At 44.7% G+C, this 20,833-nt stretch overlaps 1 protein-coding gene across 2 annotated transcripts in view; it reads right to left on the bottom strand.

The window, feature by feature from the left end:
- The window catches only part of LOC115152301 (ankyrin repeat domain-containing protein SOWAHC-like), a 31,445-nt gene extending 12,570 nt beyond the window's left edge, over positions 1–18,875 (bottom strand). The window contains exons 1-3 of one of the 2 annotated variants that reach the window (XM_029697053.1): positions 18,674–18,875; positions 14,386–14,388; positions 2,222–2,294 (exon numbers count right to left, since the gene is read on the bottom strand). In XM_029697053.1, the coding sequence (XP_029552913.1) occupies positions 2,222–2,294; positions 14,386–14,388; positions 18,674–18,823 (226 nt within the window). In that variant the 5' untranslated portion in view covers positions 18,824–18,875. Of the gene's footprint in view, positions 1–2,221; positions 2,296–11,256; positions 11,262–14,385; positions 14,389–18,673 lie in introns of both variants that reach the window. The other variant, XM_029697052.1, reaches the window with a different exon arrangement.
- Between the last annotated feature and the right edge of the window lie 1,958 nt (positions 18,876–20,833).

Genomic DNA, 20,833 nt, shown 5'->3' with positions numbered 1-20,833 from the left:
AGAGACTGTAATATCTGACAATTGCCCCTGTTACAAATCAAATGAGTTTGAATCCTTCACAAAAGCATGTGAGTTCACACACATCACCACAAGCCCACATTACCCTCAAAGTAATGGCCTTGTTGAAAAATCTATGCAGATTGCATGGACAAAGCAAATTCAGACAAGAGAGACCCCTACTTCCGTCTCCTTGAATATAGCAACACTCCAGTTGACAACTTCAAATCACCAGCCCAGCTGTTGATGAGCCGCAGACTTTCCTCAATCCTTCCCAGCACCAACCAGCAGCTGCAACCTGAAGTCATCAGCTACAGGGAAGTCCATGCAAAACGTGCACAGAAACAATAACACCAAAAACGATCCTACAAAAGGTCAGCTAGACCACTGCCACCACTGATTGACGGAGAGTCAGTTAGAATCCAGGAGCATGGCCTCTGGAAGCCAGCAGTTGTCATCCAGCCAGCTGACACTGAACGTTCATATCACGTCCGCACAGCAGAAGGAGCGGTGTACCGCCGCAATTTTTGTCACCTACTGAACACAAAAGAACGACACACTGACGAGATTAACTGTTCCCCTGAAAGAGAACGTGATGGACTAAGTATACACACAACATACACCATACTTACCTGCAACACAACAAAAACTGTTGACTGACACAGAAGCATGCTCAGCTTCATATCACACAAGGTCAGGAAGAGAGGTCAAGCCTAGAGCTGTCCTAAACCTGTGAAATGTCAAAGGGTGTAGGTTGATCGCTGCCCTAAAAGAGTTCCAGACTATAAACTTGTTATTAAAAAGTCCACTTGAAATGCTTTGGTATTGAATTAGTTTTAAATGTTTTGATGTCATTGCTACAGTGAAAAGCTGAGTTGCTGAGAAATCTTTGTTTTAAAAGTAACAGTATGTTGAGTCATTGTTTCAGCGTCTGTTATGTTGATGCAGTTGGTGCAGTATGCAGAATAAATAGTTACTTACCTTGAGTTCAAACTACAGAGCATGTATTGGTTGCATTCAACTGTCGTATCATACTGTGATATGATTGGTTAAGACCACCCAGGTCGTGAGGTCATTTTTTCCAGTTGATCATGGCCAGAGACACATGAACGTGCCAGTTATAGCTAGCTAATAAAGAGCTACGTTTAGAAAGGTCCTGTCAAACTGCATTTTATTATTTTGTACAAAGAGTGCAAAACACAAAACACCTGGTCTTCCAGGTTGGTTAAATCAAAAACATGAATTGCCTGCGGCACTCCAGGACCAGGGTTGCCTATCCCTGAGCTAAACTGTCACATAGCAACAGGAGCACTTGACTGACAGGCCAAACGCACATCCTCCGTCCCTCCCTACCTAGCCTCAATCTCATTGACTCTGAAAGACACAAAAAAGGGATTTGTAGAGGGGGGTCCTTGGCAGAGAGAGACCAGACTCATTATTCTCATTGGCCATATGGAAACATGCTTTTGTGTACAGAGAGAGTGTCTGAAGACAGCGACGCTGAGGGCCTGTGTGTCTGGGTGAATGGTACAGGCTGACTCTAAGCATATGGCTGTCTATACTGGCAGGAGGGTTCCACAAACAAGGCCTCTGACCTGGCACACCACCACAGGGATCCTGCAGATTTGGTCCCGAGTCCCAAATGCCACCCTATTCCCTATATACTTCTGGCCAGGGCCTAGAGGAAGGGCCCATATGGCTCTGGTCAAAAGTAGTGCACTATATAGGGAATAGGGTACCATTTGCGACGCAAGCCTTGATCATGAATTGCTCCACTGGGCTTCATAGCTTGGTTAGATGCATTAGAGCCAATATGTACTTATTGGCCTCTCCTTTTGCGAGTTGGCTCGGCAGCGTCTAGCTGTGTCATCTGATGGAGGAGTTTGGTGCTTTGTTTCAGATCTAACCAAGGTCATTTGGGATGCGGTATTCTTTAGATTGGCTTTCAGACAAGCCTTGAATGCATGATCTGCATCCAGCCTTCTCTCGCAGAGTCCGAGTCTGAACCCATATGTCATATCCTGTGTGCAATACGCATTTTAAACACTTTACAGCAGCTACAATGTAACATATGCGCAAGAACAGTAGTTGTAGGCAAACAGTTGTAGGAACGCGTTTCTGGTGTGTGTTTATAGTCTGATATGGTAAAGATATCAGAAAGATGTGCTGCATTATGATTAGAACAAAAGTAGAGTAAGAGAGTCAGGTTGGTATAATCACTTACTGTAGATGTTGATCAGGAGCTGGATGATGTGGTGGTGTCCGTGTATAGAGGCCAGGTGAAGCGCTGTGTAGCCCTACAGTCCCAAACAAAACAATCAGTGGTATGAACTCAAATCCCATTTTGCTCATGCTGTGTCATAAAATCCAAACATGTGTTACTATGAGTGGGGATCTTAGAGCACAAGGTCTGTGGGAAGTGCTTTGGAATATGGATTGTGAACGGCAGAGTAAAGTATTTGTAACCGGTATGTCTCTCATTCTGTCTAGCTGTACATTCTGATATCATCACTAACCAAATGACATTTCCTGCTTTGACGTGTGAGGAATCTTTGTATTTACTCTGTCTAATGTGGGCTACTACACTTGACTCACATTGAGTCATTCTCTGGCACCATTATCATACAAACACAGTGCTCAGAAACTTGAACGTTGTTTTCTTTGTCAGTGAGAAGTTAAGTGACAACAGGGTGAGAATTTGATGTCAGTATTGATAGAGTAATGGGTCTTTATGAGGCGCTGGAACACAGTCATGCTAAACTCTTATCACAACAGAGACTTATACTGGGCCCGGGAGACTCTTTGATCCAGAGTACATCTAGGGAGCTATCAGACAAGCTGAAACACTGTACTGTCACTTTATTTCCTCTGTTTCTTTCTTGTCACTTTCCTTCCAAATGGGTCTTAAATACATTTATCCAATTGTCCACTGAAAATAAGTGTGGATGGATGACTGCAAAGTGATAGGATCGATTTTGAGCAGATTAATATGCTGTACATAAACTTAATGCACTTAACATACTGTACTGTATGAGTATGTATTGTGAGGTCTACATTTGTATGGGTATTAAAGACATGCTCCGGTACTTTGGCGACTAAGTATGTTTTACACCTCTGCTTTGGGCTGGATGTGTCAGTGTGTAGTTCATACATGCAGAATTACTGTCTTAACTCAATTAGCCACAAAATCCCTAGTTTGAAAGCAACTGTTTTCATGAAGTTGTGTGGCGCCATTTTCCCTACATTTCCCCCCACATGGGCCAGCCCCCTAGCAATTCAAGTTCAAGCCAATGAGCTCCAGCCCCTCCCATTTGAGTGACAACTAGTTAGAGGCCTGCCCAGCTTTATCCAATGAGGTTGCAAGGCGGGCCCAACGGCTCAGTAGACCCAGCAGAGAGAGAAAGAGCAATGACGTGATGCACATATCTGCACATATGTGACATGGTTAGAGCTGTTGCGGTGACTGTAGTCATGACCGCAGTAAAATTCTACGTGACCGTTGAGTCAAGGTAATCTCCTCTTATGCACTCTGGACATCATCAGGTTGCTAATGGCCTGGTACTCAGGGCTCTATTGTCCCTCTAAATGACTCTATCATCAATGCAAATGCGATTGAAAATCACATCAAACACTTATCAAAAAAGTATGTACTTTTAAAAACTCACCTTACTGTGATTGATCAATTTGAGAAAGATGTTCAATAACAGGTTAAAACTGAGTGGAAAACATGGTTGTTGTGGATGTTGTTGTAAAGTCTAACACAAGGAAATTGACAGCGCTTTCTAAGGTGATGATTCATTCAATACATCCATATTAGAGCTTATGGATAAAGCATAGGCCTATATACAGTGCATTTGGAAAGTATTCAGACCCCTTTACTTTTTCCACATTTTGTTACGGTACAGCTTAATTCTAATATGGATTAAATGTATTATTTTGTATTATAATGACAAAGCAAAAACTGTTTTTTTAAGAATTGTTGCTAATTAATTTAAAATAAAAATAGAAATACCTTATTTACATAAGTACTCAGAACCTTTGCTATGAGACTCGAAACTGAGCACAGGTGGAACCTGTTTCCATTGATCATCCTTGAGATGTTTCTACAACTTGATTGGAGTCCACCTGTGGTCAATTAGATTGATTGGACATGATTTGGAAAGGCACACACCTCGTCTATATAAGGTCTCACAGTTGACAGTTCATCTGTGGAGATGGGAGAACATTCCAGAAGGAAAACCATCTCTGCAGCACGCCACCAATCAGGCCTTTATGGTAGAGTGGAAGTTGGAAAAGTTATATTTGAGTGTTTCAGTGAATGGTTAGAGAGGGAGGTCCTGCTCTCTCGCTTCCCCAGTTGTTTAGTTAATTTTCATTCCAATCTCCGTTGCATTAGCGTAGCCTCTCCTGTAGCCTGTCAACAATGTGTCTGTCTATCCCTGTTCTCTCCTCTCTGCACAGGCCACACAAACGCTTGACACCGCATGGCCGCTGCCACTCTAACCTGGTGGTCCCAGCGCGCACGACCCATGTGGAGTTCCAGGTCTCCGGCAGCCTCTCAACAAGGCAGAGTTCATCTCAGCCTGTGCTACCCTCCAGTCCCTCGACTTCTTGCCGCTGACGGAAACATGGATTACCACAGAAAACACTGCTACTCCTACTGCTCTCTCCTCGTCTGACCACGTGTTCTCGCATACCCCGAGTGCATCTGGTCAGCGGGGTGGTGGCACTGGAATCCTCATCTCTCCCAAGTGGACATTCTCTCTTTCTCCCCTGACCCACCTGTCTATCTCCTCCTTTGAATTCCATGCTGTCACAGTCACTAGCCCATTCAAGCTTAACATCCTTATCATTTATCACCCTCCAGGATCCCTTGGAGAGTTCATCAATGAGCTTGACGCCTTGATAAGTTCCTTTCCTGAGGATGGCTCACCCCTCACAATTCTGGGTGACTTTAACCTCCCTACATCTACCTTTGACTCATTTCTCTCTGCTTCCTTCTTTCCACTCCTCTCCTCTTTTGATCTCACCCTCTCACCGTCCCCCCCCCTACTCACAAGGCAGGCAATACGCTTGACCTCATCTTTACTAGATGCTGTTCTTCTACTAATCTCACTGCAACTCCCCTCCAAGTCTCTGACCACTACCTTGTATCCTTTTCCCTCTCGCTGTCCTCCAACACTACTCACTCTGCCCCTACTCAGATGGTATTGCGCCGTCGCAACCTTCGCTCTCTCTCTCCTGCTACTCTCTCCTCTTCCATCCCATCATCTCTTCCCTCTGCTCAATCCTTCTCCAACCAACCTCCTGATTCTGCCTCCTCAACCCTCCTCTCCTCCCTTTCTGCATCCTTTGACTCTCTATGTTCCCTATCCTCCCGGCCGGCTCGGTCCTCCCCTCCTGCTCTGTGGCTTGACGACTCATTGCGAGCTCACAGAACAGGGCTCCGGGCAGCCGAGCGGAAATGGAGGAAAACTAGCCTCCCTGCGGACCTTGCATCTTTTCACTCCCTCCTCTCCACATTTTCTTCCTCTGTTTCTGCTGCTAAAGCCACTTTCTACCACTCTAAATTCCAAGCATCTGCCTCTAACCCTAGGAAGCTCTTTGCCACCTTCTCCTCCCTCCTGAATCCTCCTCCCTCTCTGTGGATGACTTCGTCAACTATTTTGAAAAGAAGGTTGACGACATCCGATCCTCGTTTGTTAAGTCAGATGACACCGCTGGTCCTGCTCACATTGCCCTACCGTATGCGTTGACCTCTTTCTCCCCTCTCTCTCCAGATGAAATCTTGCGACTTGTGACGGCCAGCCGCCCAACAACCTGCCCGCTTGACCCTATCCCCTCCTCTCTTCTCCAGACCATTTCCGGAGACCTTCTCCCTTACCTCACCTCGCTCATCAACTCATCCTTGACCACTGGCTACGTCCCTTCCGTCTTCAAGAGAGCGAGAGTTGCACCCCTTCTCAAAAAACCTACACTCGATCCCTCCGATGTCAACAACTACAGACCAGTATCCCTTCTTTCTTTTCTCTCAAACTCTTGAGCGTGCCGTCTTTGGCCAACTCTCTTGCTATCTCTCTCAGAATTACCTTCTTGATCCAAATCAGTCAGGTTTCAAGACTGGTCATTCAACTGAGACTGCTCTTCTCTGTGTCACGGAGGCTCTCCGCACTGCTAAAGCTAACTCTCTCTCCTCTGCTCTCATCCTTCCAGACCTATCTGCTGCCTTTGATACTGTGAACCATCAGATCCTCCACCCTCTCCGAGTTGGGCATCTCCGGCGCGGCTCACTCTTGGATTGCGTCCTACCTGACAGGTCGCTCCTACCAGGTGGCGTGGCAAAAATCCGTCTCCGCACCACGTGCTCTCACCACTGGTGTCCCCCAGGGCTCAGTTCTAGGCCCTCTCCTATTCTCGCTATACACCAAGTCACTTGGCTCTGTCATATCCTCACATGGTCTCTCCTATCATTGCTATGCAGACGACACACAATCTTCTCCTTTCCCCCTTCTGATAACCAGGTGGCGAATCGCATCTCTGCATGTCTGGCAGACATATCAGTGTGGATGACGGATCACCACCTCAAGCTGAACCTCGGCAAGACGGGGCTACTCTTCCTCCCGGGGAAGGACTGCCCGTTCCATGATCTCGCCATTATGGTTGACAACTCCATTGTGTCCTCCTCCCAGAGTGCTAAGAGCCTTGGCGTGACCCTGGACAACACCCTGTCGTTCTCCGCTAACATCAAGGCGGTGACCTGATCCTGTAGGTTCATGCTCTACAACATTCGTAGAGTACGACCCTGCCTTACACAGGAAGCGGCGCAGGTCCTAATCCAGGCACTTGTCATCTCCCGTCTGGATTACTGCAACTCGCTGTTGGCGGGGCTCCCTGCCTGTGCCATTAAACCCCTACAACTCATCCAGAACGCCGCAGCCCGTCTGCTGTTCAACCTTCCCAAGTTCTCTCATGTCACCCCGCTCCTCCGCACACTCCACTGGCTTCCAGTTGAAGCTCGCATCTGCTACAAGACCATGGTGCTTGCCTACGGAGCTGTGAAGGGAATGGCACCTCCGTACCTTCAGGCTCTGACCAGTCCCTATACCCAAAAAAGGTCACTACGTTCATCCACCTCTGGCCTGCTCGCCTTCCCTACCTCTGCGGAAGCACAGTTCCCACTCAGCCCAGTCAAAACTGTTCGCTGCTCTGGCACCCCAATGGTGGAACAAGCTCCCTCACGAAGCCAGGACAGCAGAGTCAATCACCACCTTCCAGAGACACCTGAAACCCCACCTCTTTAAGGAATACCTGGGATAGGATAAAGTAATCCTTCTAACCCCCCCCCCCCCAAAAAAAATGAAAAATATATAGATGTACTATTGTAAAGTGGTTGTTCCACTGGATATCATAAGGTGAATGCACCAATTTGTAAGTCGCTCTGGATAAGAGCTGCGGGGATGTTTTTCAGCGGCAGGGACTGGGAGACTAGTCAGGATCGAGGGAAAGATGAACGGAGCAAAGTACAGAGAGATCCTTGATGAAAACCTGCTCCAGAGCGCTCAGAATCTAAGACTGGAGCGGAGGTTCACCTTCCAACAGGACAACTACCCTAAGCACACAGCCAAGACAACATAGGAGTAGCTTTGGGTCAAGTCTCTGAATGTCCTTGAGTGGCCCAGCCAGAGCCCGGACTTGAACCCAATCTAACATCTCTGGAGAGACCTGAATAGCTGTGCTATTTTCGAAATGTGGAAAACGTCAAGGGGTCTGAATACTTTCCGAATGCACTATATATTCAATTGATTTATACAACTTTTTTAAATGCAGATGTTCCAAAGGCGCTCATCAGCGGCTTGTATTCGTTGAGGCCTGGCGATGCTAAACGTGTTTATGTTAATTAACGGTCAATTTAACATGAGACCGGCATTCTTTTGCATGACAATAATCGTCTGACAAAATGTCATGACCACCACAGCCCTAGACATAGTACGCAGTTTTCAGGGACCACTTTTGGTTCGTGAGTGCTACTTTCAGAACTGCTGGCTAAAATGTATCCAAAAGTACTGGAGAATCTCTTTAAGGTGGGTAAAAGAAAAACAGTAAATATATGTGTTGTGGGAGCTATAGTATGCAGAAGGCATGTACTGTAGATACTGTATGCTGCTTTTTCAAGGTAAAGGAGACCACCCTTCACTTATACAATTTCCTGAAAGGTCAAAGCCCCTTTAATGTATACTTTGAGCTTTAGATTGGAGGTAAAGGGCATTTAACTAGAGGGTCGAGGGAGCAGGGTGAGATCAAGGCACAGTATATGAATTCAGCGGGAATCCAACTCTGTCTTTGGTTGGCTAGCTTGTTTTGTTACTTGTCCAAGACAACCCATAAGCTACTGATGTAAGTCCACTGACAAACAGGGAGACGATCTAAACAGACACAGAATACCCTCTCCTTTCACTGATACACGCTGACTTTGCCATGTCAGAGAGTACAAGTTTCAGTTCATTCTGATTGAGAACACGAACCCTCCATGTATGATAACAGTTAATTCAACAACCCAATGTAACTTCACCCCTCTCCTACTCCTGTCTGTTGGATGCCTATGGTGGGCAGACTGGTATTGACTTCCTTCTGTATGCCTGTTCGTATGAGTCCTCCAGTCCACACATCCTGTCTCCAAACACATGTGAGGAGGGGATATCGCTATAAGGCGTGACAGCTCTCCTTCACCATATTCATGACCACCATAGTATGGACTCATTTCAAATGTGTATTAGAATATTACAATATAACTTACCCCCTTCAGAGTAGAACACGTCGACAGTCAAATCGCCAGGCATGGAGAAGGCCAGAGGAATACGGGAAGAATTAGCAAACATCAAGAGACAGAGGCACAACCTCATTTTACACTACCAACACAGGTCATTTGACTTAGTAAATTGTTTGTCAATGCTCAATTCATATTTTGGTATTTTTGGTATTTTATTAAGATCCCCATTAGCTGTTGCAAAAGCAGCAAATAATCTTCCTGGGATCCGCACAAAACATGAAACATGATATAATACGGAACATAATACAGAACTACATAGATTTAAAAAAAGGCAAATGTAGCCTACATATCAATGCATACACACAAACTATCTACGTCGAATAGGGGAGAGGCGTTGTGCCGTGAGCTGCTGCTTTATCTGTTTTATAAAACCAGGTTTGCTGATTATTTGGGCAATATCTGATGGAACGGAGGTCGATTGCAATAAACGCTCTACATAAAACTGTACACTTTCTTGAATTTGTTCTGGATTTGGGAACTGTGAATAGACCACTGGTGGCATGTCTGGTGGGGTAAGTGTGTGTGTCAGAGCAATGTATAAGTAGACTATGCAAACAATTTGTGATTTTCAACACATATAAAAATAAGAAGTGATGCATATGAAGTGCATATACAGTTGAAGTTGGAAGTTTACATACACCTTAGCCAAATACATTTAAACTCGGTTTTGACAATTCCTGTCATTTAATCCTCGTAAAAAATCCCTGTCTTAGGTCAGTTAGGATCACCACTTTATTTTAAGAATGTGAAATGTCAGAATAATTCCCAGTGGATCAACACATTCCCAGTGGGTCAGAAGTTTACATACACTCAATTAGTATTTGGTAGCATTGCCTTTAAATTGTTTAACATGGGTCAAACGTTTCGGGTAGCCTTCCATAAGCTTCCCACAATAAGTTGGGTGAATTTTGGCTAATTCCTAATGACAGAGCTGGTGTAAACGAGTCAGGTTTGTAGGCCTCCTTGCTCACACGCTTTTTCAGTTCTACCCACAAATTTTCTATAGGATTGAGGTCAGGGCTTTGTGATGGCCACTCCAATACCTTGACTTTGCTGTCCTTAAGCCATTTTGCCACAACTTTGGAAGTATGCTTGGGGTCATTGTCCATTTGGAAGACCCATTTGCGACCAAGCTTTAACTTCCTGACTGATGTCTTGAGATGTTGCTTCAATATATCCACATAATCTTCCTACCTCATGATGCCATCTATTTTGTGAAGTGCACCAGTCCCTCCTCCAGCAAAGCACTCCACAACATGATGCTGCCACCCCCGTGCTTCACGGTTGGGATGGTGTTCTTCGGCTTGCAAGCCTCCCCCTTTTTCCTCCAAACATGGGTCATTATGGCCAAACAGTTCTATTGATGTTTCATCAGACCAGAGGACATTTCTCCAAAAAGTACGATCTTTGTCCTCATGTGCAGTTGCAAACCGTAGTCTGGCATTTTTATAGAGGTTTTGGAGCAGTGGCTTCTTCCTTGCTGAGCGGCCTTTCAAGTTATGTCAATATAGGACTTGTTTTACTGTGGATATAGATACTTTTGTACCTGTTTCCTCCAGCATCTTCACAAGGTCCTTTGCTGTTATTCTGGGATTGATTTGCAGATGTCCTAACCGACTTGCCAAAACTATAGCTGGTTAACAAGAAATTTGTGGAGTGGTTGAAAAACGGGTTTTAATGACTCCAACCTAAGTGTATGTAAACAAACGACTTCAACTGTAGCAGCCCTAGGGCTATTCATATTTCTAGCATTTGCATATACGTTTTGCGGTACTGGCCACAGTGAGGTAAGGGACTACTTACATGCTTTGTAGAGATGGTGAGGATTGTGTGTCATAGGAAGGGGCAGGAGGTAAGAGGAGAGCAAATTCGTTTTTAATCTTGTTCACAATGTCATTTTTCAAATAAATATATATACAGTACCAGTCAAAAGTTTGGACACACCTACTCATTGAAGAGTTTTTTGTTTTGTTACCATTTTCTACATTGCAGAATAATAGTGAAGACATCAGAACTATGAAATAACACTTATGGAACCATTTAGTAACCAAAATAGTCACCTGGAATGCTTTTCCAACAGTCTTGAAGAAGTTCCCACATATGCTGAGCACTTGTTGGCTGCTTTTCCTTCACTCTGTGGTCCAACTCATCCCAAACCATCTCAATTGGGTTGAGGTCGGGTGATTGTGGAGGCCAGGTCATCTGATGCAGCACTCCATCACTCTCCTTGGTCAAATAGCCCATACACAGCCTGGTGGTGTATTTTGGGTCATTGTCCTGTTAAAAAACAAATTATAGTCCTACTAAGCACCGACCAGATGGGATGGCGTATCACTGAAGAATTCTGTGGAAGCCATGCTGGTTAAGTGTGCCTTGAATTCTAAAGAAATCACAGACAGTGTCACCAGCAAAGCACCATCACACCACCTCCTCCATGCTTCACAGTGGGAACCACACTTGCGGAGATCATCAGTTCAACCTACTCTGTGTCTCACAAAGACACGGCGGTTGGAACCAAAAATCTCAAATTTGAACTCATCAGACCAAAGAACAGATTTCCACCAGTCTATTGTCCATTGCTCGTGTTTCTTGGCCCAAACAAGTCCCTTCTTATTATTAGTGTCCTTCAGTGGTGGTTTATTTGCAGCTATTCAACCACGAAGGCCTGATTCACGCAGTCTCCTGTGAACAGTTGATGTTGAGATGTGTCTGTTACTTGAACTCTGTGAAGCATTTATTTGGGCTGCAATCTGAGGTGCAGATATTCTAATGAACGTATCCTCTTCAGCAGAGGTAACTCTGGGTCTTCCTTTCCTGTAGCGGTCCTCATGATAGCCAGGTTCATCATAGCGCTTGATGGTTTTTGCGACTGCACTTGAAGAAACTTTCAAAATTCTTGAAATGTTGACTGACCTTAATGTCTTTAAGTAATGATGGACTGTTGTTTCTCTTTGCTTATTTGAGCTGTTCTTGCCATAATATGGACTTGGTATTTTACCAAATAGGGCTAACTTCTGTATACCACCCCTACCTTGTCACAACACAACTGATTGGCTCAAACGCATTAAGAAGTGAAGAAATTCCACGAATTAACACACCTATTAATTTAAATGCATTCCAGGTTAGGGTTAGGTCATGAAGCTGGTTGAGAGAATGCCAACAGTGTGCAAAGCTGTCATCAAGGCAAAGGGTGGCTACTTTGAAGAATTTCACATTTGATTATGTTAAACACTTTTTTGGTTACTACATGATTCCGTATGTGTTATTTCATAGTTTTGATGTCTTCACTATTATTCTACAATGTTTGAAAATAGTAAAAATAAAGCAAACCCCTTGAATAAGTAGGTGTGTGCAAACGTTTGACTTGTACTGTATATATATATATATATATAATATAAAAAATACATATATAATGGACTAAGGTGAACTGGGCAATACCATATCTATGTGATACATTGTGTGTCCTCCCTTTCTAGTTCAGCTGACAGTGATGGCTCTTTAATGTCAGATGAAAGCTGACTTGGGGGATAACACACACACATAGATACCCCCACACGAAATTCATCGGCAGCCAAAGAAAAAGCTACAAAACCCTCTAAACTGCCTCCGGTGACTGGAGTATGTTAAGTGAATCCAACGGTTTCACAGCTCTTAATGCCATTCTATGGATTATAGATTTTTTATTTGCTTTCTGCTTCGGCTGAAAAGCCGTTTTATCAGTGCCATTACCCCTGTAACGATTAGAGACAAAAAGTTAATTATGTAATTATAGAGCCAATAACTGATTTGTCTGGTGTACTTTGCTCTGGTAAGGATTAAACATTATCTCTCCTGTTTATTTTTATTTTTTTATTTCACCTTTATTTAACCAGGTAGGCTAGTTGAGAACAAGTTCTCGTTTGCAACTGCGACCTGGCCAAGATAAAGCATAGCAATTTGACACATACAACAACACAGAGTTACGCATGGAATAAACAAAACATACAGTCAATAATACAGTAGAACAAAAGAAAACAAAAAGTCTTTACACAGTGAGTGCAAATGAGGTAAGATAAAGGAGTTAAGGCAATAAATAGGCCATGGTGGCGAAGTAACTACAATATAGCAATTAAACACTGGAATGGTAGAAGATGAATGTGCAAGTAGAGATACTGGGGTGCAAAGGAGCAAGATAAATAAATAAATACAGTATGGGGATGAGGTAGGTAGATAGATGGGCTGTTTACAGATGGGCTATGTACAGGTGCAGTGATCTGTGAGCTGCTCTGACAGATGGTGCTTAAAGCTAGTGAGGGAGATATGAGCCTCCAGCTTCAGAGATTTTTGCAGTTCGTTCCAGTCATTGGCAGCAGAGAACTGGAAGGAAAGACGACCAAAGGAGGAATTGGCTTTGGGGGTGACCAGTGAGATATACCTGCTGGAGCGCGTGCTACGAGTGGGTGCTGCTATGGTGACGAGTGAGCTGAGATAAGGCAGGGCTTTACCTAGCAGAGACTTGTAGATAACCTGTAGCCAGTGGGTTTGGCGACGAGTATGAAGCGAGGGCCAACCAACGAGAGCATACAGGTCTCAATGGTGGGTAGTGTATGGGGCTTTGGTGACAAAACGGATGGCACTGTGATAGACTGCATCCAGTTTGTTGAGTAGAGTGTTGGAGGCTATTTTATAGATGACATCACCGAAGTCGAGGATCGGTAGGATGGTCAGTTTTACGAGGGTATGTTTGGCAGCATGAGTGAAGGATGCTTTGTTGCGATATAGGAAGCCAATTCTAGATTTAATTTTGGATTGGAGATGCTTAATGTGAGTCTGGAAGGAGAGTTTACAGTCTAACCAGGCACCTAGGTATTTGTAGTTGTCCACGTATTCTAAGTCAGAGCCGTCCAGAGTAGTGATGCTGGACGGGCGAGCAGGTGCGGGCAGTGATCGATTGAATAGCATGCATTTAGTTTTACTTGCATTTAAAAGCAGTTGGAGGCCACGGAAGGAGAGTTGTATGGCATTGAAGCTGGTCTGGAGGTGTCCAAAGATGGGCCAGAAGTATACAGAATGGTGTCGTCTGTGTAGAGGTGGATCAGAGAATCACCAGCAGCAAGAGCAACATCATTGATGTATACAGAGAAGAGTCGGCCCGAGAATTGAACCCTTTGGCACACCCATAGAGACTGCCAGAGGTCCAGACAAAAGGCCCTCCGATTTGACACACTGAACTCTATCAGAGAAGTAGTTGGTAAACCAAGCGAGGAAATCATTTCAGAAACCAAGGCTGTCGAGTCTGCCAATAAGAATGTGGTGATTGACAGAGTCGAAAGCCTTGGCCAAGTAGATGAATACGGCTGCACAGTAATGTCTCTTATCGATGGCGGTTATGATGTCGTTTAGGACCTTGGGCGTGGCTGAGTTGCACCCATGACCACCTCTGAAACCAGATTGCATAGCGGAGAAATTACGGTGGGATTCGAAACGGTCGGTAATCTGTTTGTTAACTTGGCTTTCGAAGACCTTAGAAAGACAGGGTAGAATAGATATAGGTCTGTAGTAGTTTGGGTCTATAGTCTCACCCCCTTTGAAGAGGGGGATGACCGCGGCAGCTTTCCAATCTTTGGGAATCTCAGACAATACGAAAGAGAGGTTGAACAGGCTAGTAATAGGGGTTGCAACAATTTCTGCAAATAATTTTAGAAAAAGAGGGTCCAGATTGTCTAGCCCGGCTGATTTGTATGGGTCCAGATTTTGCAGCTCTTTCAGAACATCAGCTATCTGGATATGGATGAAGGAGAAATGGTGGGGGCTTTGGCGGGTTGCTGTGGAGGGTGCCGGGCAGTTGACCGGGGTAGGGGTAGCCAGGTGGAAAGCATGGCCAGCCGTAGAGAAATGCTTCTTGGAATTTTCAATTATAGTGGATTTATCGGTGGTAACAGTGTTTCCTAGCCTCAGAGCAATGGGCAGCTGGGAGGTGCTGCTCTTATTCTCCATGGACTTTACAGTGTCCCAGAACTTTTTTGAGTTAGTACTACATGATGCAAATTTCTGTTTGAAAAAGCTAGCCTTAGCTTTTCTAACTATTTGTTCCTAACTTCCCTGAAAAGTTGCATATCACGGGGGCTATTCGATGCTAATGCTGAACGCCAAAGGATGTTTTTGTGCTGGTCAAGGGCAGACAGGTCTGGAGTGAACCAAGGACTATATCTATTCCTAGTTCTACATTTTTTTGTGGGGCATGCTTATTTAAGATGGTGAGGAAGGCACTTTTAAAGAATAGCCAGGCATCATCTACTGACGGGATGAGGTCAATGTCATTCCAGGATACCCCGGCCAGGTCGATTAGAAAGCCTGCTCGCAGAAGTGTTTTAGGGAGCATTTGACAGTGATGAGGGGTGGTCGTTTGGTCGCAGCCCCATTACAGATGCAGGCAATGAGGCAGTGATCGCTGAGATCTTGATTGAAAACAGCAGAGGTGTATTTGGAGGGTGAGTTAGTTAGGATGACATCTATGAGGGTGCCCGTGTTTACGGATTTGGGGTTGTACCTGGTAGATTCATTGATCATTTGTGTGAGATTGAGGGCATCAAGCTTCGATTGTAGGATGGCCGGGGTGTTAAGCATGTCCCAGTTTAGGTCACCTAGTAGCACGAGCTCAGAAGATAGATGGGGGGCAATCAATTCACATATGGTATCGAGGGCACAGGTGGGGGCAGAGGGAGGTCTATAGCAAGCGGCAACAGTGAGAGACTTGTTTCTGGAAAGGTGAATTTTTAGAAGTAGAAGCTCGAATTGTTTGGGTACAGACTTGGATAGTAATACAGAACTCTGCAGGCTACCTTCGCAGTAGATTGTAACACCGCCCCCTTTGGCAGTTCTATCTTGGCGGAAAATGTTATAGTTAGCGATGGAGATTTCAGGGTTTTTGGTGGTTTTCCTAAGCCAGGATTCAGACACGGCTAAGACATCCGGGTTGGCAGAGTGTGCTAAAGCAGTGAGTACAACAAACTTAGGGAGTAGACTTCTAATGTTAACGTCCATGAAACCAAGGCTTTTACGGTTACAGAAGTCAACAAATGAGAGCACCTGGGGAGTGGGAGTGGAGCTAGGCACTACAGGACCTGGATTAACCTTCACATCACCAGAGGAACAGAGGAGAAGTAGGATAAGGGTACGGTTAAAGGCTATATGAACTGGCCGTCTAGCACGTTCGGAATAGAGAATAAAAGGAGCAGGTTTCTGGGCACGATAGCGTAGATTCAAGGCATTGTGTACATACAAAAGTAAGGTAGGATGTGAGTACATTGGAGGTAAACCTAGGCATTGAGTAATGATGAGAGAGATATAGTCTCTAGAGACGTTTAAACCAGGTGATGTCATCGCATATGTAGGAGGTGGAACAACATGGTTGGTTAAGGCATATTGAGCAGGGCTAGAGGCTCTACAGTGAAATAAGACAGTAATCACTAACCAGGACAGTAATGGACGAGGCATATTGATATTAGAGAGAGGCATGCGTAGCCAAGTGAACATATGGGTCCAGTGAGTGGTTGGGCTGACTGGGGACACGGCGATTCAGACAGTTAGCAGGCCGATGCTAACAAGCTAACAGTTAGTAGGCCGGGGCTAAACAAGCTAGCAGCAGTTAGCAGACCGGTGCTGGCAAGCTAGCAGTTAGCAGACCGTGTTAGCAAGCAAGCTGTTGGCAGACCGGGGCTAGCAGTTAGCAGACCTGGGCAGGCAAATTTAGCAGTTAGCAGACCGGGGCTAGCAAGCTAGCAGTTAACAGACCAGGGCTAGCAAGTTAGCCTTTGTGGGACGTCGCGATGGGGGTAAGTCTGTTTTTGCCTCTTCGTGCGGTGACGTCGATAGACCAGTCGTGGAATTAGTAGAGTTCCAAATAGCTCTTGGTAGCTAGTAGGCCGCGGTTAGCAGAATGGGCCTTCAGCGGACGTCGCGCCTGAGGGGCCTGTTGGAATCCTCGGGCAGGTTCCGTGCCCCGTACCGGCAGTAGAAGGGGTCCGGATATTGCAGCCCAGGAGTGGGCTTTGGTAGTAGCACAGGAGCCCTGGCCGGGCTAGCTTCAGGCTAATTGGTGCTTGCTCCGGGATGGAAACGCTAGCCAGGAGTAGTCACCCGGGATTGCGGTTAGCTAGTTGCGAAGATCCAGATGAAAATGTTCAGAGTTTGCGGTAGGAATCCGGGGATATGGGGGAAAAAAAGAATAATAGGTCCGTTATGCTCTGGTTTGAGTCACGTTGTTCGAACTGGCGAGAGTTTTCCGAGCTAAAGGTTAGCTGATGACCGCTAGCAATGGTTTGCTGACTGATAGCTGGTAGGTAGTTAACTGGCTAGCTTCAGTTGAGGGATTCCAGATCCGAAGTAAATAGAAATACTTTTGAAAAAAAACTGAGGCGGGTTGCAGGAGAGCATTTAGAAGTTGAGGTTTAGGAAAATATTTTAAAAAGATATGCGAAGAAAAAGATGTAAATAGATATATACAAGGGACACAACAGGACAAAGACAAAGACGTCTGACTGCTACGCCATCTTGGATTATCACATCACATCATAACCAGGCAGTGGGCTGCGAGGACAGGAGATTAACACTTAGAGAGGCAGACGCTAAATTGAATTCTACAGGCCCATGGCTGTCTGAGAAGCCATTAAGTAATCACAACATTGCCCCTTCGAATAAATCCACCACCCACCTGCCTCTGCTGCCTCTCTACATACAAGACAGCAGGGTTTGTGTGTGTTTGTGTGTGGTATGGTTTTCATTTTTATTGACTGTGAAGGCAAACTTAGCCCCGGGCTGAGAAAATAACAAAGCTCTCAAATGTCTATATCTGCCCCAAAATGAATGACAAAAAGAGTATGATGTGACAGATAAAAGAGAAATTAGCATTTTTTAAATAACGAAATGACAGAAAACAAACAATGAATATTTTCACACTACTTAACCAGATAGGGAGGGATATGACATTGAGTGAAAATCCTCATGAGGTAATGCTTAACTGATATTTATTCAGTGCTGCACATTAGACAATGTCAACTGTCTTGGGGTGGAATGGGTTAAAGCGTAGCTAGAGATTGTACACCAGATAATGTAATATAACCAAAGATTTTTGGTGTAAAGCCCCATACAAACCACTGCCATAGATTTTTCAACTAACCTGTACTCGGCAATACCTTTTTAGTTGTCGATTCGGGCAAAGAAGTATATTATAAATGTCTGTGTCCAGTTGCAGGTGGTTCATTTGAATTTAGAAAATACTCTGTTAGCAACCCTTTCCACTCACAACCCCTGTCACCCCGTATACGGATTGTGTTATTGATAAGTGCCTAAATTGGAATGCAGAGGCTGTACATTAACGTCAGAGTTCCTGTTCTCCGTTTCACAGCGCTGTATTGGTTTTGACTGACAGCCGTTATAAACTTGAGCACCGCGCGCGACAAGAAGATGCCCCCCCATCTCTACCGCTAATTGGGCTACTTTTGCATATTTGTTGTTGTCTGAGTGAACCAAAAATCTTTAGTTATATCAAATTATCTGGTGTACAATCTGTAGCTAGTTTAAGTGGTGCGGTCCTTTATCAAACCAGCAGCCCAGAGTTGAGGAGAAGTTCCTTTGGAAGACTTTGGACTAAAACACCACAGGGAAACTGAAGTATAACCTCAGCAGGAATCTTAAAGAGTAGCCACACCTGTACATCTCTGTGTGTGTGTGCGTCTGCATCTGTGGTGGACAATTGACGGACATAGCAAATGATATCTGCGTGAGGAGATGCGAGTAAAGAGTCAGTGTGAACTTAAGTCATTGACCCTTCACAGCCCGACACCACCTGTCACCGCGGCGTTCGCTCACCGATTTGATGTTGACGTCCACGCCGGTGCGAGCCATCATGTCCACAGCCTCCACGCTGCCTTGCTTGGCTGCCCAGTGAAGCGCCGTCTGAGAACACACACAGACAGAGGGGAGGGGCCAGTCATTCAGCACTGAGACTGCTCCTACCATACGCACGCACTGACTGGGTGGAATCCTGACTAGGAACTAGGCTACGTAACATGTAAATAAAGCACTGATGTCAATGGGAATTTTTGTGCAGAGCTTTGAGGTGAAGTTTTTTTTGTACATAACCAATAAGTAATTGTATGGTCACAGATACTATTCAATATCTTTAATGAAGGCATATTTATTGAGTCAAATTTCAGTTAGGACTTACTACGTTTCAATGTTACAATAGAAGGGATAACCGCTCCTCACTCAGGCCAACTGTCAATTAATATAAGAAGAATTGTACATCTACACAGCCTCCACAACAGCAGTGACACAAAAAGAAAAAACATGAATGGCTCATTTAAATAAAATGTCCCTTTGAGTTTAATTGATGCCTAATTTGCCTAAACAGATTTGGCTGTGAAGAATGGCCAGGCATTGTGTCTGCTCTGTAATAAGCTGGCTTAATTCGGCCCAATGTTGAGTTTATTGATGCCTCACAAAGGGCCAGATTCAAGGACAGTTATCCAATTTCTATTGTGTAGAACTGAATGAGTCCAAATCAGATCATTTCATGTATTATAATGAATCGACTGGTAACTAGCTACACAATTAGGGAACACAACAGTCTTATGGGAGAGAAAGAGGAACACGTAGTACACACACACACACACAAACAGAGTCATTGAAGCCCATCTATAAAATTGATGTTTATTCTATATACTTACAAACTTGATGTCCAATTTACGGGGATAGAAGAAAAACAAGACGAAAGGAAGGAAGGAGTGAAAGTTTATCGTATGAGCACTGCTCTAACCATTATAATCAATCACAATGTGATACATGGTGGGTATCATAACCTGTGCATCCCCTTTGTATTATGTCCGGATTCCATCCCTGTTTTGCCTTTCTCCAGAGCAGCTATTCTTATTGTGCGCATGGACGTATTGATGTAGAGCCGGGACTTTAGCCATTCCCCTCCATCCACATTCCCAGTCGAAGCACATCAAAGTAGAGAGAGGTGAGAGGAGAGGCATGCTTTGATGGGTTCACTCTCTGACATGTCCATTCATTGACACCTTTGGTCCTATTCTGTTCAGATTTGGCATGGGTTCAAACTAAACCCTTCAATCAACAAGAGTTCCCCGTAATCTTCCTTTTAAGATTAAGATAGTCCCCATAGAGAACGCAGGGAACTATAGTAACAGTAATCTTATTGTCCTTCTGAACCGATTCTTTGTATCTTTTAACACAGAGACTGTTAAAACTCTGCACGTTTGTGCTTCCACCCCATCCCTTTCATAAGGACACACAGTGTCAACCCTGGCCTTTCCTACCCCGGCCCGCTCCCTACCAACCTCACACTGTCACTACCATGTTGCGGTACAGTAGATTAGATGAAACAAATAGAACAGTGTTTCCCACTGCTTTCCAAGCGTTTAATTATCTCTCGCCAATATATTTCATTCAGCCAACAACCGAGAGCGCGGAAATCTAGCAAAAACCAATGGCTGGGAGGAGGGAAAAAATGGTGTTTTGTCTGTCTGCGGGATAGCTAATGGGAGTTATTTTGGGTTCGGGAGCGCATGCATGCGTGCGTGTGTTAATGTAGACTGACCACTGTGCCCGTCGAGGCGGGATGCTGCCAAGCTGCTTTAACCGGCCTGGTTTCATTACAAGGTGCTAACCGAGCTCTGTGATGCCTGTCGGGGTTCTTCCGTCACTCAGTCAGACTGTTTGGCCTCCCTAACGCTCCAGACACAAACTGATTAAAAACGCTTCTCCATCCAGGTCTGCAGCTACTGTCACTCACCATGTTATGATGAGCAACTGTGACCAGTATCTGACTGTCCACTTTACATCAGCTATTTAAAAAATGTAAATATGTTTTGCTGTTAAACTTATAGGATTAGTAATGATGCACATAGTTGCTGAATACAATACAATCGAACAGTATCATATTGTGCTTCAACCAGTACCTACTGTTTACAAAATGTCCCATGTTAGTTAGCATTATAGCACACTATA

Source organism: Salmo trutta, chromosome 17 (assembly GCF_901001165.1).
Source record: "Salmo trutta chromosome 17, fSalTru1.1, whole genome shotgun sequence".
Taxonomy (NCBI): Eukaryota; Metazoa; Chordata; class Actinopteri; order Salmoniformes; family Salmonidae; genus Salmo; species Salmo trutta.
The sequence above is the reverse complement of the archived record's forward strand: the minus strand, read 5'-3'. Positions and strand labels throughout refer to the sequence as shown.